Source organism: Leptonychotes weddellii, chromosome 1 (genome assembly GCF_054177405.1).
Source record: "Leptonychotes weddellii isolate Sample4059 chromosome 1, ASM5417740v2, whole genome shotgun sequence".
NCBI classification, from domain to species: domain Eukaryota; kingdom Metazoa; phylum Chordata; class Mammalia; order Carnivora; family Phocidae; genus Leptonychotes; species Leptonychotes weddellii.
In genome coordinates, this window is record NC_138369.1 from 10,049,255 (window position 1) to 10,064,271 (window position 15,017).

General features: G+C 60.4%; 2 protein-coding genes across 12 annotated transcripts in view; both read left to right on the forward strand.

Moving 5' to 3' along the window:
• Positions 1-12,127, forward strand: part of MYO9B (myosin IXB) — an 88,403-nt gene extending 76,276 nt beyond the window's left edge. For 7 of the 11 annotated variants that reach the window (XM_081815015.1, XM_081815058.1, XM_081815044.1 and 4 more), the window contains 18 exons: positions 252-324; positions 438-562; positions 2,122-2,255; positions 2,484-2,671; positions 4,106-4,204; positions 4,317-4,490; positions 4,593-4,634; positions 4,799-4,910; positions 5,986-6,059; positions 6,532-6,724; positions 6,803-6,931; positions 7,182-7,287; positions 7,485-7,616; positions 8,510-8,633; positions 9,058-9,105; positions 9,456-9,602; positions 10,447-10,570; positions 10,694-12,127. In XM_081815015.1, the coding sequence (XP_081671141.1) occupies positions 252-324; positions 438-562; positions 2,122-2,255; positions 2,484-2,671; positions 4,106-4,204; positions 4,317-4,490; positions 4,593-4,634; positions 4,799-4,910; positions 5,986-6,059; positions 6,532-6,724; positions 6,803-6,931; positions 7,182-7,287; positions 7,485-7,616; positions 8,510-8,633; positions 9,058-9,105; positions 9,456-9,602; positions 10,447-10,570; positions 10,694-11,109 (2,440 nt within the window). In that variant the 3' untranslated portion in view covers positions 11,110-12,127. The remainder of the gene's footprint in view (positions 1-251; positions 325-437; positions 563-2,121; positions 2,256-2,483; positions 2,672-4,105; positions 4,205-4,316; positions 4,491-4,592; positions 4,635-4,798; positions 4,911-5,985; positions 6,060-6,531; positions 6,725-6,802; positions 6,932-7,181; positions 7,288-7,484; positions 7,617-8,509; positions 8,634-9,057; positions 9,106-9,455; positions 9,603-10,446; positions 10,571-10,693) is intronic. The other 4 variants (XM_081815038.1, XM_081815069.1, XM_081815030.1 and 1 more) reach the window with 3 other exon arrangements.
• Positions 12,128-13,160: 1,033 nt separating this feature from the next.
• On the forward strand, positions 13,161-14,919 carry USE1 (unconventional SNARE in the ER 1). Its single transcript, XM_081815094.1, has 4 exons — positions 13,161-13,699; positions 14,043-14,092; positions 14,252-14,330; positions 14,421-14,919. Exons 1-4 carry the CDS (start codon positions 13,532-13,534, stop codon positions 14,778-14,780), a joined length of 657 nt encoding a protein of 218 aa, XP_081671220.1. The 5' UTR covers positions 13,161-13,531; the 3' UTR covers positions 14,781-14,919.
• The last annotated feature ends 98 nt before the right edge of the window (positions 14,920-15,017 follow it).

The window sequence follows — 15,017 nt, forward strand, 5'->3', positions numbered from 1 at the left end:
TGGCCAGAGGGACGAAGAGCTGGAAGAAGGTGCAGGCCTTCTGCCAAGCCGGGCTTTCTTGGCCTGGCACGCCAACACCTGTGGCCGGCTCGTTCTCTGGGGTGCGCTGACCCATGCACCGTGGAGTGTGGACCACCGTCCCTGCTCCCCACCCACCAGATGCCCAAGCCCCTCCCACCCAAGTCAGGACAACCAAAAAGGTCTCCTAACTCGCCCTTGTAAATAAAAGCCACGTTTCTGTGATCTCGCAGGGAGAGACGCATTTCCTTGTCCACGAGCGACGTCTCCAAGCTCCTCCCGTCCCCATCCCAGACCAAGATGCAGGTAAAGCTTCAGGCTGCAGCTCCCACCCTGGCTGCCCCAGCTCTGCCCAAAATGCAGCTTTCCCTCCAGCCAGTCCCACCTGCCTTTGCTTACCCAGCCCTGTTCCCTTGTAGCCTTCTTTAGAAACCGTGGACGGGGAGCCCAGCACCAAGAAGCCGGCCGTTCAGAAGAAGAAGTCAGGCGACACGTCTGTCAGCTCAGATTCCGGCCTGTCCCCAGGCCACCAGGCCGACTCTAAGTAAGTGTGAGCTTTGGAGGTGGCTCAGGTCACCACCAGAGGATGCCCAGGGGCCCTGCCAGGGGCCCCCTGTCTCAGGGCAGTCTGGTCTCCTAGACTGATGGCATTTACGAAGCACAGTTGGGCAGGTGTTTACCCAGTCTAGGATGAGCGGTCCCTCACGGCGCCCAGGTTGTGACCTCACGTACTGGTGGGGCCGCGTGCCGGCGTCTTGATTCCCACTGCAGCCTAGAGCCAATCTGGGTCACCTCCTCTGGGTCCACAGGTAGACAGTTTCTGTTTGACTTTTTATGGCATCAGAACCAGCTCCCGGCTCCCCCTACCTCCGCGACCCCTCCCGGGTCCGTGGATAGAAGAAACTGGGCCAAAGCTCTGGGTTTAGAAAACCCCTGCAGAAGTGCTCCAGATGGTTCCATCGCAGAGCGCAGAGGATGAGCCATGGGACGGGGGCTTTGACCCTAACACAGGGACAGGAGGCTGAGGAAGGCCCAGAACAGGCTTGCAGAGTGCTCGCTGCTGCAGGGACATCCCACCCCCAAAACGAAGCACTCAAAGCAGGGGCTTCCAACAACTGGAATTCACTTCTCACAGTCCTGGCGGCCAGGAGTCTGAAATCAGGGTGTTGGTAGGGCGCCCCCCCTACCCCGGAAGGCTCTAGGGAAGGCCTCCTTGCCTCTTCCAGTTCCTGGGGGCTCCGGGCACCCTCGGCTTGTGGCTGCATCACCCTCGTCCCCATCTGCATCTTCACATGACCTTCCTCTTTCCTCTGTGTTCTCTCTTTCTCTCTCATAAGGATGTTGGTCCCTGGATGTAAGGCCCACCTGGGTAATCCAAGATGACCTCATCTTGAGGCTGCTGTAACAAAACCACCACAGACTAAGTGGCTTAAACTCTAGACATATCTTCTGGGGGCTGGAAGTTCAAGGTCAAGGCACCAGCAGATGCAGTATGTGGTGGGGGCCACTTCCTGGTTCACGGATGGTGTCTTTTCCCTGGGGCGCCACGTGGCAGGCAGGGCAAGGGGGCTCCCCCCCCATGACCTAATCACCCCCCTAATACCATCCCATGGGGGGTACGACTTCAGCATACAAATTTGAGGGGAGACATTCATTCAGAGCATGACGCATAGTACTTAGTCACATCTGCAAAGACCCTTTTCCCAAATAAGATCACACTCACAGGTCCTGAGCATGAGCACACAGACACATCATTTGGGGGGCCCACCATTCGGTGCCTGATTGGGCAATCGTTCTTTCTGATTTTCTTTCCTAAAACTCGGGCCCATAAACACAACGTAAGGGGGCAGAGGGTAGTTTTATTTCTTTTTTTTTTTTCATATGAAAATGGAGTCACGCTGTGATGTCTGCTCTGCGTCTTGTTTTTTCACCTGACTCCCCTGTCAGTTCCCACAAATCAGTTTCATTTTTAGTAGCATCTCTTTCCGTGGATGACCAAGCAAAGGGTGATTTTTCTCTTTATAGTAAGATGACCTTTCCTTCAGCCTTGTTTCCATTGTCGCTTCCTGAGGCTTAAATGAAACCCCTTACTTTCTCCTGCAGATCCACTTTTAAAAGACTTTTCTTGCATAAGAATAAGGATAAAAAATCCAGCCTGGAGGGGGTAGAGGAAACGGAGAACACAGCGCCAGGGCTCACCGTGCTGGAAGCTGCCACCACCAAAAAAAATCTAGAAGGTTGGTCGCTGGCAGCCTCAGAGATGGAGGGCAGGGCTGCCAGGGTCCCCGGGGATGTGTACGGGGCACAGGGCTTCAGGGCTGGTCCCGGATACCGCCCCCCAACCCCAGGGTGCTTTCTGACTGCAGACCCCAGCTTGCAACAGGGCAGGGTCCTTCCTGGTTCTCTGCGTGTGGGACCCTGCCTCCCCCAGACCCCACCTCACCAGCTGCTCCTTCTCCCTCCAGCCTCCAGCCACCAGCACCGCCACCCAGCAGGCGAGAAGCACGCCAAGGAGCCAGGAGGCAAAGGGAAGAAGAACCGAAACCTCAAGATCGGCAAAATCACAGTGTCGGAGAAGTGGCGAGAATCAGTGTTCCGCAAGATCACCAATGCCAATGAGCTCAAGTACCTGGATGAGTTCCTGCTCAACAAGGTGGGTCGTCGTCGAGGGGCAACTACGGGGTTGGGGGGACATGCAGGGTCAGGCCGGGGCCTCCCCAGAAGGGTTGTCACCACCACCCAGGGGCACAGTTCCAACACAGAACGTTCCAGAAACCAGACGCTTATTCCCAAACTTCACTGCAAAATTCCACCTGGCCTCACGGGAGAACATTTGTAGAATACGTTCATGTTGCTCACCGTGGATGTTTACATTTCGTGTGAAAAGGCGGTGGGTCTTGGGGCGCCTGGCTGGCTCGTCGGTAGAGCATGTGACTCTTGGTCTCAGGGTCATGAGTTCAAGTCCGTTGTTGGGCATACAGCTTACTTAAAAAAAAAAAAAAAGGGCAGTGGGTCTGATTACAGGGCCTGCCCAGAACTTGTGGAACAGTGTTACATCTGAACTGCCTGATTCTGGGACACTCCTGTCCCAAGGGCCTCAGGCAAGGGGTTGTGGCCTGGCCCAGCGTCCTCTCCTGCACCTAGTGCGTGCAGCTTGGGCACCAGGCAGATGCATTTGATCCGGAAGTACCTGCCCAGGACGTTCAGAATCTGCTGCTTGAAGACACTTTGCGTGTTGTCTCCCAGCACCCCTGGGGATGATTGCCCCACTTTCTCTCACACTGGAGGAAACGGAAGTGCCTGGAGCCAGGTGGGCGCTGGACACACCTGCATCCCACTGGGTGACTCGCTGTGGCTCAGCCCTGACCATGAACTTATTTTGTTTAGAATACACTTTTACAAAACGCCTTGGGTCTCAGGGCAGATGCTGACTGAGCACTTAGTGTATACAGCGGAGGTGAATCGGTCACCATGGCATGCATTTGGGGCATGGCTCAGGGTTAAGCGCCTGTGTGTGGTGGCAGGAGGAGCCCCAGGGATGATTGTGTCCCAGGGGACCATTGGCTACATCTGCAGACATTTTTGGCTGTCATGACTGGGGAGTGCTACTGGCAACTGGTGGGTGGGGGCCGGGGGTGCTGTTCAACACCCCTAGTGTGATCCAGCCCCAAATGTTGGGTGTTTAGTTTAAACCTGGGCTGAAGGGGGGGCGCCTGGGTGGCTCATTCGGTTGAGCGACTGCCTTCGGCTCAGGTCATGATCCCGGAGTCCTGGGATCGAGCCCCACATCGGGTTCCCGGCTCGGCGGGGAGCCTGTTTCTCCCTCTGACCTTCCCCCCTCTCATGCTGTTTCTCTCTCGCTCGCTCTCTAATAAATAAATAAATAAAATCTTTAAAAAAAAAAAAAAAAAAAAACCTGGGCTGAAGGGATTGGAAAGACCAGGATTAGCCAGCGGGCCTGGATTTTTTTTTTCCTGGGATCCCAGAGGAGCCAGGGAAGGACTTGGGACAGACCAGAGCAGCAAGCAGTCAGATGCCAAGTCTCGGAGGTAACTCCAAGTCAGGGCATCTCTCTCTCCTTCTCCAGATAAACGACCTGCGTTCTCAGAAGACTCCCATCGAGAGCTTATTCATCGAAGCCACCGAGAAGTTCAGGAGCAACCTCAAAACCATGTACTCTGTCCCCGTAAGTGCAGTCCCCAGCCCTGGGGAGGGCCCCTGTGGGGACCCCCCATGCCCCCTCCAGGGTGCCCCCCCAATCTGTCTGTCCCACGAGGGTCATGCCTGCATCCCCGCAGAATGGGAAGATCCACGTCGGCTACAAGGACCTGATGGAGAACTACCAGATTGTCGTGAACAACCTGGCGGCCGAGCGAGGGGAAAAGGACACCAACCTGGTTCTCAACCTTTTCCAGTCGCTGCTCGACGAGTTCACCCGCGGGCACACCAAGAATGACTTCGAGCCGCCCAAGGTTGGTGGTGCCGCTTCAGGGACCACCAGTGGGGGGGTGGGCGGCGGGAGGCGGAGGTGCCCCGAGGGCCCTCACAGACCTCGCCTGTGCGCTCCCTCACAGCAGAGCAAAGCTCAGAAGAAGAAGCGGAAGCAGGATCGCGCTGTGAGTATTTGCGCGTGTGCGTGTGGGAGCGTGTTTTCCCGCCCAGCCCTAGGGAGCCCTGCTCGTGAACGTGAACCTCGGCCCATTCAGGCTGGGCAGCCTCGCGGTGAGAGTGCGGGGGGGTCTGCCCTGGCCGCTCAGCGCCCTCCCCCGCGGCCCCCCAGGTCCAGCAGCACAATGGGCACGTGTTCGTCAGCTACCAGGTGAGCATCCCGCAGTCGTGTGAGCAGTGCCTCTCCTACATCTGGCTCATGGACAAGGCCCTGCTCTGCAGCGGTGAGTGCTCCTGGCCCTCCCACCATGCCCCCTGATGCTCCATGACACCCCTCCTCCCCCACCACGTCCCCAACCCCTCAGTGTGCACCAGGGCCTCCACTCGAGCCACAGGGTGGATCTTTCTGGAACACTGCCCTGGCCACGCCTCACCCACTCAGTCCTCCCACTGTCACCCTGGGGCAGATGCCGATTCTCAGCCGGCCCTGAGGCCCCCCCACCACCTCTGCCGCCTGCCCTCCACATGCCCACCTCGGCAGGTTACCCCATGTCCTCCCTCCCAGCTTACGTGCACACTGTTCCTGCTGCCTGATCTGCCAACGCCTCCCTAGACCCCCGGAGTCCCTCCCCCATGGAGCAGGCAAGGCCAGTCTGCCCCAGAGGAACCCTGGGACACAGACGCAGCCCGGGCCCACCCAGCGGGCAGGAGGGTCTGGCCCTGGGCGCGGTCAGTCAGGTCTCTGGCGGTTGTGTGTCCCTGCCACGACCAGCCGGGCCTGTCTCTCTTCCGCCCAGGATGTGCTGTCTCTTCAGTCCCTGTGTATCCCCACCGTGTCCATCACAAATACTCGGGCACTTGTCACCGCCCTGAGACAAGGACACTGGATGCCCTCTCCTTTTTGGTCTCAGCTAGCTTTCTCTCTCAAGCATGACCCCCCAAACCCCTGTTCCTGTCCCATTGGCCAGACTCTGAGGCCACTGACAGTCACCAGCTGTGAACGTCTACCCACATGGCTTCCTTGCCTGGGAATTGGGGTAGAAATTCATATGTCTCAAGTTTAGAAGCCTGTTGGTGGAGGGGCGCCTGGGTGGCTCAGTCGTTAAGCATCTGCCTTCAGCTCAGGTCATGATCCCAGGGTCCTGGGATCGAGCCCCGCATCGGGCTCCCTGCTCCGCGGGCAGCCTGCTTCTCCCTCTCCCGCTCCCGCTGCTTGTGTTCCTGCTCTCTCTGTCTCTCTCTCTCTCTGTCAAATAAATAAATAAATAAATAAAATCTTAAAAAAAAAAAATAGAAGCCGGTTGGTGGGAACCTGGGGCCCTTGTGCACCATCTGTGACATCCCCCCATGACCTCCTAGTGTGCAAGATGACCTGCCACAAGAAGTGTGTACACAAGATTCAGACCTATTGTTCCTACACATGCGGGATCAAGGTGAGCACCCCCCGGGGCCCGGAACTTTCCAGAAGACCTGGGGGAGGCCATCCCAAGCGATGGGGAGGAGAGGGTGTGCTTGGTGCGAGGCCAAGGTTGGGTGTCAGGTAGGAGCAGGGAGCCGACAGGAGGGCCTGGTCCAGAGCAGAGCACCCCCCAGTTCTGTCATCAGAGCCCCTTGAGGTCCCCCAAGGCAGGGCTGGGCTTATGTGTGCATCTCAGACCCCCCAGCCCTGCTCCTCCCTTCTCCAGGTGGAGGGAAGCCTCCAGCTCTGCACAAGGGAGGCCGGGTCCCAAGTGCCGGGGCTGCAGCAGGAGCAGGACCAACTCCCCTGAGGGAGCTGTGGCTGCTCTCAGGCCTGAGGGAGCCCGGCGGCCAGCAAGCCCACCTCCCCAGCCGGGCGCCCCCAGCCGCCTGCAGGGAGGGAGGGAGCCCACGCGGGAGGCCTGACCCCCACCTCTGGTGTTGCAGAGCGAGCCAGGTGCCGAGCCAGGCCACTTTGGCGTGTGCGTGGACAGCCTGACCAGTGACAAGGCCTCGGTGCCCATCGTGCTGGAGAAGCTTCTGGAACATGTGGAGATGCACGGCCTGTACACCGAGGGTCTCTACCGCAAGTCAGGCGCTGCCAACCGCACACGGGAGCTACGACAGGCACTGCAGACAGGTGGGTGTCGGGGGCGGGTGGGCACGTGGCGGGGGGGTCCTGCCTGCGCTCACCCGCCCCCGCCCGGCCTGCCCGCAGACCCCGCAGCCGTCAAGCTGGAGAACTTCCCCATCCATGCCATCACCGGAGTGCTCAAGCAGTGGCTTCGAGAGCTGCCTGAGCCCCTCATGACCTTCGCCCAGTACGGCGACTTCCTCCGAGCTGTGGGTGAGTCCCACCGCAGCAGCGGCAAGGGCAGGCGGGTGGGTGGCCACGGTCGGGGCTGGCAGCACACACGGTGGCCAGGCGGGGAGGCATGGCTGAGGAACCTCAGGGCTCCAAGCAGCTGGCCTGGCGCAGGTGCACCCCTCCGTGGCCCTGCACCTTGCCACACACCCGTCCCAGCCCCCCCGACCCCTGCCCCCGCGGACGTGTCAGGGCCAGGCCTACGGGGAGCTGATGCCCTGGGCCCCCCCAGAGCTGCCAGAGAAGCAGGAGCAGCTGGGCGCCATCTACGCCGTCCTGGAGCACCTGCCTGAGGCCAACCACAACTCGCTGGAGCGGCTCATCTTCCACCTTGTCAAGCAAGTGCCTGCCGTCTGCTCTCTGTGGGGTGGGGGGGGGTCCCCATCAAGAGCCCCGCCGCGGTGTGCCCCGGGCCGGCCTTCTCTGTGGTTCCACCCGTGTCTCACCTCCAGGCCCCTTCCCCGAGGCAACCGCAAGGCTCGGGCCTCGGGTCCGGGGGCTCCCTGGCCGCCCCTAACTGCCGCTCCCCACGCAGGGTGGCCCTGCTTGAGGACGTGAACCGCATGTCGCCCAGCGCCCTGGCCATCATCTTCGCACCCTGCCTTCTGCGCTGCCCCGACAACTCGGACCCGCTGACCAGCATGAAGGACGTCCTCAAGGTCACCACGTGAGTGCTGGGCGCCAGCCCCCCCCCCCCCCGTCCCCCGCGTTATGTCTCCTCCAGCAGCTAGGGCATCCCTGCCAAGTGCTTTTGAGGCTGAAGAACGCAGAGGAAAGGAGAAAGCCTTCTCCGGTTGCAGGGCGAGGGGCAGATGGGGGGCCCAGCGTCCTGACATCCTTGGCCTTTGGTAGCAGTGAAAGCTGTCAGGAAAGAAGCAGCTGTCTGGGGGTCTCTTCTGCCCCCTGCACCGTCTTCAGAAGTTTTCAGAGTTCTTCAAATGAGCTCAAAAGTCGTCAGACGTCAGGGACTAAGAGGACACTGTTTAGGCTTCAAGCTATAAAAATAAGAACCTGTCACCTTAGGTGGTTTCTTGTGCGGCCCTGACACACCCGCATGGCCACGTGGTGTTGACAGATTTTCTTCCAGCCTCTTCCGGCACTTTCTTTGCTCCCTTTTTTCTTGTGTGGTTGTGATGATGGAAAACCCTGAGTTGTGACTGCCTCTCTGTCGGGGCTGAGGGGCCTGCCCCCCATGCTTACCACTCACGGAGCTCCTGCGGGCCCCTAGGCTTTCGTGTTTGGCGGGGCAATCCCCGCCCTGCAGGGGGACTGGGAGGGGCTGGCTCACTTCCGTCCACGGTGCTGTGCTTCCTCCTTCAAACCGGGAGGCTTGTGGAGACGGGGCCTCAGGCTCAGAAAGGTGGAGTGGGCCTCACGAGGTCACACAGCACGCTGCCACGGAGATGGGAGCCACAGCCCACGGCTGCGTCTGTGGCCCTGTCTGGTCCCGGGCTCTCCGTCTCAGCCCCCAGGCCCCAGTCTCTGGCCAGTGCCCTCTGGACGCCAGACCCTGACGCTGGCCATCCTGCGGGCAGTCACACTGGGTCACCTTCTCCACAGCTGCGTGGAGATGCTCATCAAGGAACAGATGAGGAAGTACAAGGTGAAGATGGAGGAGATCAACCAGCTGGAAGCTGCGGAGAGCATTGCCTTCCGAAGGCTCTCCCTCCTGCGACAGAACACTGTGAGCAGGCGGGGTGGGAGTGGCCGGTGGGCAGGGCTTGGGGGCGGGGGAGGGGTCTCACCTTTCCACCCCTTGCACGCCCTTGGCCTGCCAAGGGTGCGTGGTTGAGGGCCAGTTCCCCCACATCAGCTAAATGACCACCTTCCTCGCTCAGCCTCACGCCGACTGCCCCTTGAAGGGCAGCATGGGACCTGTCATCCACTCGGTGATGGTTCAGGTCATCCTCTGTCCCTTCTACAGGGAAAAGTCCCCACCGCAGAAGTGGCCCCGCAGTGGGGTGGGGACTTAGGGGGGCAGGTCCTGGGCTTCCACGGGAGGACCCTGTCCTTGTCCCTGCAGTCCGATGTGGCTCGGTGCCCGTGACTTGTGCCCATGTGGTGGTCATGGCCCCTGTATGGTCACCCTCTGTTCGTCTCTTCCCCAGCCATGGCCTCTCAAACTGGGGTTTTCATCTCCCTATGAGGGGGTCCTGGTATGTACACGTTCTGCGGGCCGCCCCGCATGTCTCCGGGTGTGGTGCATGCTGGGTTCCCCTTGTGCCCGTGGTCTCATAGGATAGACTGAACATGTCCTAACCTTCTGGAAGTGCATGCTGGGGGAGGCCCACTGCCTGCTGACCACCTGCGCTGAGGATGACTAATCAGCCAAGCACCAGCCACTCGGTCCCCACATGATCCCTGGAGCAGCCTCACTAAGCCCACCCTTCCACATCAGAACTAACCTTTATCTCCCCGAGCTGTTCACAGCACCCTCTCCCCTCCCGGGAGCACCGGCCCCACCCTCCCAGAGGGGCCAGCCACACCTGCCGCTTCTCTGTCGTAGAACAAGAGCCCTAAGTCCCGGGCAAGCAGTGCTGGCGGCCCGGAGGAGCTGGGGGTGCTTCCAGAAGAGGAAGTCCCCAGCGGCGACGAGGACCGCGAGAAGGAGATCCTCATTGAGCGCATCCAGTGCATCAAGGAGGAGAAGCAAGTGTCTCTGTCCCCTTCCTGCCCTCGGCTCTGCCATCCGGCCCCCATCCCCAGGCCCCTCTGCGTAGCAGACCCGGCTGTTAGAGGAGGCTGACAGGCTAGGCCCATTCCCGTCGTCTGCTGCCTACCTCATGGGGGCGCTGCTGTCCTCAAAGGCAGCCTAGGGCTCTGTTTAAACCCCCACTCGGCCCCCAGGAGCCATGGTGGTCCACAGGGGAAAATGGGGCAGCAGAGGGGTAATGCCCAAACTTTGTCTTCAAGATGGTTTTAGCTAGTGTGACCAATTAATCTGTCACCCAGTCAAGACGTGAGTGTGCAGGGACGCCACTAACATTATGCCAGGACAGGGGGTGCCTGGGTGCCTCAGTCGGTTAAGCGGCTGCCTTTGGCTCGGGTCATGATCCCCCATCGGGCTCCCTGCTCTGCGGGGAGCCTGCCGCTCCCTCTGCCTGTGCTCTCTCTCTCTGTCAAATAATTTTTTTTTTTTTTATTATACCAGGAGGACAGGTGTGACCTGGGCCACTTGGCCTCCCTCGTCTTAGGAACAGGGTAGAGCACTCAGGCAGAGGGACCAACACTTGCAAAGGCCCTGAGGCAGGAGCCTGTCACTAGCTCAGTATAGGGCCAGGTGGATGGCTTCCCTCAGCAGCCTGACACCATCCTCCCCGGAGTGTCTCTGGGCCAGGTGTGATTTGGAGATGGGTGCTGGGGGTGCTGAGGGCAGGGACTCCCATCCAGGACCAGGAAGGCCTGTTCTGTACCCTGCTGGCCTGGCACTCTTGTTGGGTGGTCTTTCACCTTGGGAACAGCCTTGGACACCACGACCCCGTCCCCCCCCCAGGGAGGACATCACCTACCGGCTGCCGGAGCTGGACCCTCGGGGCTCCGACGAGGAAAACCTGGACTCAGAAACGTCGGCCAGCACTGAGAGCCTGTTGGAAGAGCGGGCCGGGCGGGGGGCCTCAGAAGGTCAGTATTAAGGCAGTGTCTGCTTTTCTCCTTCCCGTGTCCTCCACCACCGGCAGGCCCTGGGGCAAGGGTCCGTCTACTGGCCCCGAAGCTGCAGTAACCCTGCCGTCTGTCTCTCAAAAGGGCCCCCCGCGCCTGTTCTCCCCAGCCCCGGCGCGCCCGCCCTGAGCCCCCTCCCCGTGGCAGCCGCCCCTCCACGACGAAGGCCGTCGTCCTTCGTGACGGTCAGAGTGAAGACCCCCCGGCGGACCCCCATCATGCCCACAGCCAACATCAAGCTCCCGCCCGGCCTGCCCTCCCACCTCCCCGGCCGGGTACCGGGTGCCCCGGAGGCCGCTGCCCCAGTGAGGCGCCGAGAGCCGCCTGCCCGCCGCCCGGACCAGGTACACTCTGTGTATATCACACCCAGCGCTCACCTGCCCGTGCAGGGCATGCGGGAGCCCCTGGACGAGGACGACCGGCCTCCGGGGGCCAAGCGGAGGTACTCAGACCCCCCGACCTACTGCCTGCCCCCCACCTCGGGCCAGGCCAACGGCTGAGGGCCCGCGGTGCAGAGTCCCCGCGAGTCTGAGGACCAGCCCGCGCCAGAGCTGGGCACTGAGCTGCAGAGCCAGCGTTTGGCTGAGAAGGATCCCGAATGAAAAGCTCCAAGACAATGTGAGGTGGGCGCCAGCCCCAAGTGCAGAGTCCAAGCAGGGAGAGGCCAGCCAAGGCCCGGCCGCCCTTGCTGAGCCCCCACACCACGTAGATGCGCCCACCCAGAGCACCAAATCATGGTGGGCGGCCTGGCATCTGGCATCTCCCACCTCCCTTTTTGTTTTATATGGTAACTGTTTCTTTGTGCGTGGTTTACATAACTTTAAACTGTAACAGCCTTAACAAGAGACCAAATTGTTTTTTATACTTGTATGTACAAACTTTTATATTAACGTCCTGCATCTCCCTTATAACCCGGACTTGAGCCTTCAGAGCAAAGCGTGCACGGCCGCCGCGTGTCGGGGGCTCAGACCCGCACTGAGGACGGCCTGGGGCCCACAGTCTGAGGGCCGGGGCCTTGCACACGGGATTTGGGCCCCTGGGGCCTCTGACTGCCCCAGGTGTGTCTCGGACGCATCCTCTTGCCCGGCTGGCATGCATCTGAAGGAGTGTTGGAGCCTCTCTGGGAATCAAGGCTGGTGGCTGGAGTCAGGGCACAAGGTGGTCGGCAGCCTCCACCTGCAGCACCACAGACCTCACATCCCAGGGAGACTTGAATGTGGCCATCACTCTTCTGTCTCCATGCCCCGGACTCGGGAGGCCAGAGGAGGCGACCCTCAGCATACTGCCCACTCCGTGTGGCCAACAGGAGCCGAGACTCAGGACCACTCACAGGCAGGGAGGGCAAGGCCTGGGGTTGGACATTCCTGCTGGTCGACAGTGACAGCCTGGGGATCTCCGGAGTTGGGCTCCCCCTCTCTCAGGCTTGGCTCACTCCTCAGACACACAGCCACAGGTCTGGGACGGGAGGTGCCCCAGGTGCCCCACAAGCCGTGCAAAATAAAAAGTGCCTGAAAGGTGTTTGCGTGCAGTTCCTGCTCAGACTGGGTTTGGAGTTTGTTGGCGGAGCGGGGGGCTAGCAGGTGGGGGTCCACCCTGTGGCCTCAGCCAAGAGGGGTGCAGGGCGGGGGGCTGTGCCCCTTGTCTGGGAGGACCTGCCCTGAACCTCCAGCCAATTGCTGTTGGAATTTCACATGTGCTCCTCACACTAGAGTGGTGCATTTGCTGGAGGTGCTTGTTTATTGATCTGGAAATGGGAGGGGGGGTTGGCAAAGAGCCTGTTGTCCTGGGAGCTGCCTCCCCTTGCCCTGTTTTAGCACCCAGCCTCTCCCCAGCGAGGGCTTAAATGTCAGCTACAAGGCCGTCTCCCTCTGAGAGGATCAGCCCCTGGTGGGCCCAGCGGAACCGGAAGCCACCCCCTGCCCACTATCCTCTCTCAGCCCAGCTCTCAGGCTGCAATCAGATGGGCAGCTGTGGGAACCTGCTGGCAGTCGGGACCCATGGGGCCGGGGTGGGGGGAGCAGTGAAGAACCTTAGTCCCGACAGCACATGAGGGAGTTGGGAGGCTTGTCTGAGGCCACACATTTGGGATGGGGTAGGGCTGGGATTCAGAGCCTGCCCCATCTGCCTCCAGTGCCCCCCTTCATCCCTGGGTTTAGTCTGCTACATAGTATTTTGCGAGGACACCAGGCCCACGTGTGACCGGGACACAGGTGACATGAAGGGTGGGAAGATGGATGAGTGCCGCAAGCCAGGCTCCAGTCCCTCTGAAGCTGCAGTCCTTAACACTGTCCTCCGCAGGCCTAGGGGTGGGGGGAGGTCGCAGGATGGGCCTTGACTGGGGACTCAGGTGGGGCTCTCTCCATGGGGGTCTGGGCGTTAGGGGTGACCCTGCCCCACCTCTCACCCCGAGAGCTAGCTAATATCCCCACCCCCACCCCGAGGCAGGCTTTGTCACACCACCCCTTTTCCAAAGGAGGAACCAGGCCCAAAAAGTCAAGCCTCCTCAAGGCCACTGCGGGGGGTGGAGTCAGAATCAGACCCGGAAGCTCATAACCACAAACTTCGGTGGGCCCCTAAGCCTTGGATACCTTAGTCCCAGGCCCGTACCCTGGGAAGAACCGGGGAAGGCTGCCTGGATACGGAAGAGCTCAGCGTGGGAAGAACCCAAGCCGAAGTGGGCGTGGGGAAGGAATTTTGAGCAGGAGAAAAGGAATAAGCAGAGGACGTATTGCACATGGGACTGACATCGAAGGACCGGTCCTTTTAACCCTTCCGGAAGGGTTAAGACGCTTGACAAGGGAAAACGCGATTCAGCCCTGAGTAAATACAGACAGGAAAGCGCCTCTCCTTGAAACAAAACATTAGTTCCGTCCCAAAGACGCAACCGCGAACGAGTGGTGGACGCGCCCGGAAGAAGCCCAAATGAGGGCACTTCCGCCCTTCTCCAAGATGGCGCCGGCGGAAGGGGCAGGGTACCGCCGAGGGATGATGGCAGCGTCGAGGCTGGAACTGAACCTGGTGCGGTTGCTGTGCCGCTGCGAGGCGATGGCAGCGGAGAAGCGGGACCCGGACGAGTGGCGTCTGGAGAAGGTGAGGGAAATCTTTACTGTTAAGCAGAGCCCAATGCCCAGACGGCGACCTCCGCATCTAGCGACCACCGGGCCCTACGCCCCAGTCCCAACAGCCGCTCTGACCACGCCCCTTCCGGCCGGTTCCGCCACGTCCACCTGTAACTCCCGCCCCATTTCCTACAGTTCAGCTAGCCCCGCCTCCCTGACTCCTCCCCTTTCGGCCCAGCCCCCTCTTTGGCCCCGCCCCTTTGGTGGCCCTGCCGCCCCCAGCCCCCACCCCACCCCCACCCCACTTTGAGCAGGACCGGGAGGAGTGGGAGGGTGTGGCAGACCAGGCTTACACCCCCACTTTCCCTCCCCAGTACGTGGGAGCCCTCGAGGACATGCTGCAGGCCCTGAAAGCCCAGGCAAGGTGAGTGCAGGCGGCCACAGGGGCTTCAAATCTGGGATGGGAGTCGGGGGCCAAGGCCGGTCCCTGTTGGGGAATCCCTAGGCTCCAGCCCCCTGCTGAGACCCTTCCCGGAACTGGGGACAATGGGCAGCCTTTCTTTTTCCTCTTCTCGCCTTCCAGCAAACCAGCCTCCGAGGTGATCAATGAATATTCCCGCAAGGTCGATTTCCTGAAGGGGATGCTGCAGGCAGAGAAGCTGGTGAGCCGGCCTGCTCTACTTCCTCAGCCCTCATCACGCTCACCTGCCCAGGACCTGTCCCTCTGGTGACCCCTTTTCCCTCTTTGGCAGACCTCCGCCTCAGAGAAGGCCCTAGCCAACCAGTTTCTGGCCCCTGGCCGTGTACCAACCACAGCCAGGGAGCGGGTGCCTGCCACCAAGACGGTGCATCTGCAGTCGCGGGCTCGGTACACCAGCGAAATGAGGAGTGAGCTGCTAGGCACGGTAGGGCTACCTCCCTGGTCCCTGGGAACCCTTTGGTCAGGGACAGTTTCGTGCCTGGATGTGGCCAGAACAAATGCTGGCAGGTGCAGGGACCCAAGGGGTCCCAACAGCCTCTGCCCTGGGCCATCAGTAGGCTTCCCAACAGAAAGGCGGAGCCACGACTTTGCTAGATGTGTAAGAGTTTGGTCCAAGGCAAAAATGGTATAGATAGTTAAGACCCAGAGCAACAGATAGGCAAGTTTGCCACAGATAGATGACTGTGTCTCATCCTGCCACAAATGGACAAGTTTTTCCATCTGTAAAATGGGACAGCACGTGTCTTCTTGAGCATTTTATGTGGATCAGGTAAACCCTTTGAAATATGAAGAAACTGAGGCCCAGAGGTCATGGGACTTGCCCTGGTCCCTGAATGAGTGTGTGTGTGTGTGGGGGGGGGTTCTGAGA

Excerpts from the sequence above, each read along its gene's own strand:
- USE1 (XM_081815094.1), top strand. The coding sequence starts at position 13,532 with ATGAGGGCACTTCCGCCCTTCTCCAAGATGGCGCCGGCGGAAGGGGCA. Across the intron at positions 13,700-14,042 it reads ACGAGTGGCGTCTGGAGAAG|TACGTGGGAGCCCTCGAGGA; the intron begins GTGAGGGAAATC and ends TTCCCTCCCCAG. Across the intron at positions 14,331-14,420 it reads TGCTGCAGGCAGAGAAGCTG|ACCTCCGCCTCAGAGAAGGC; the intron begins GTGAGCCGGCCT and ends CCTCTTTGGCAG.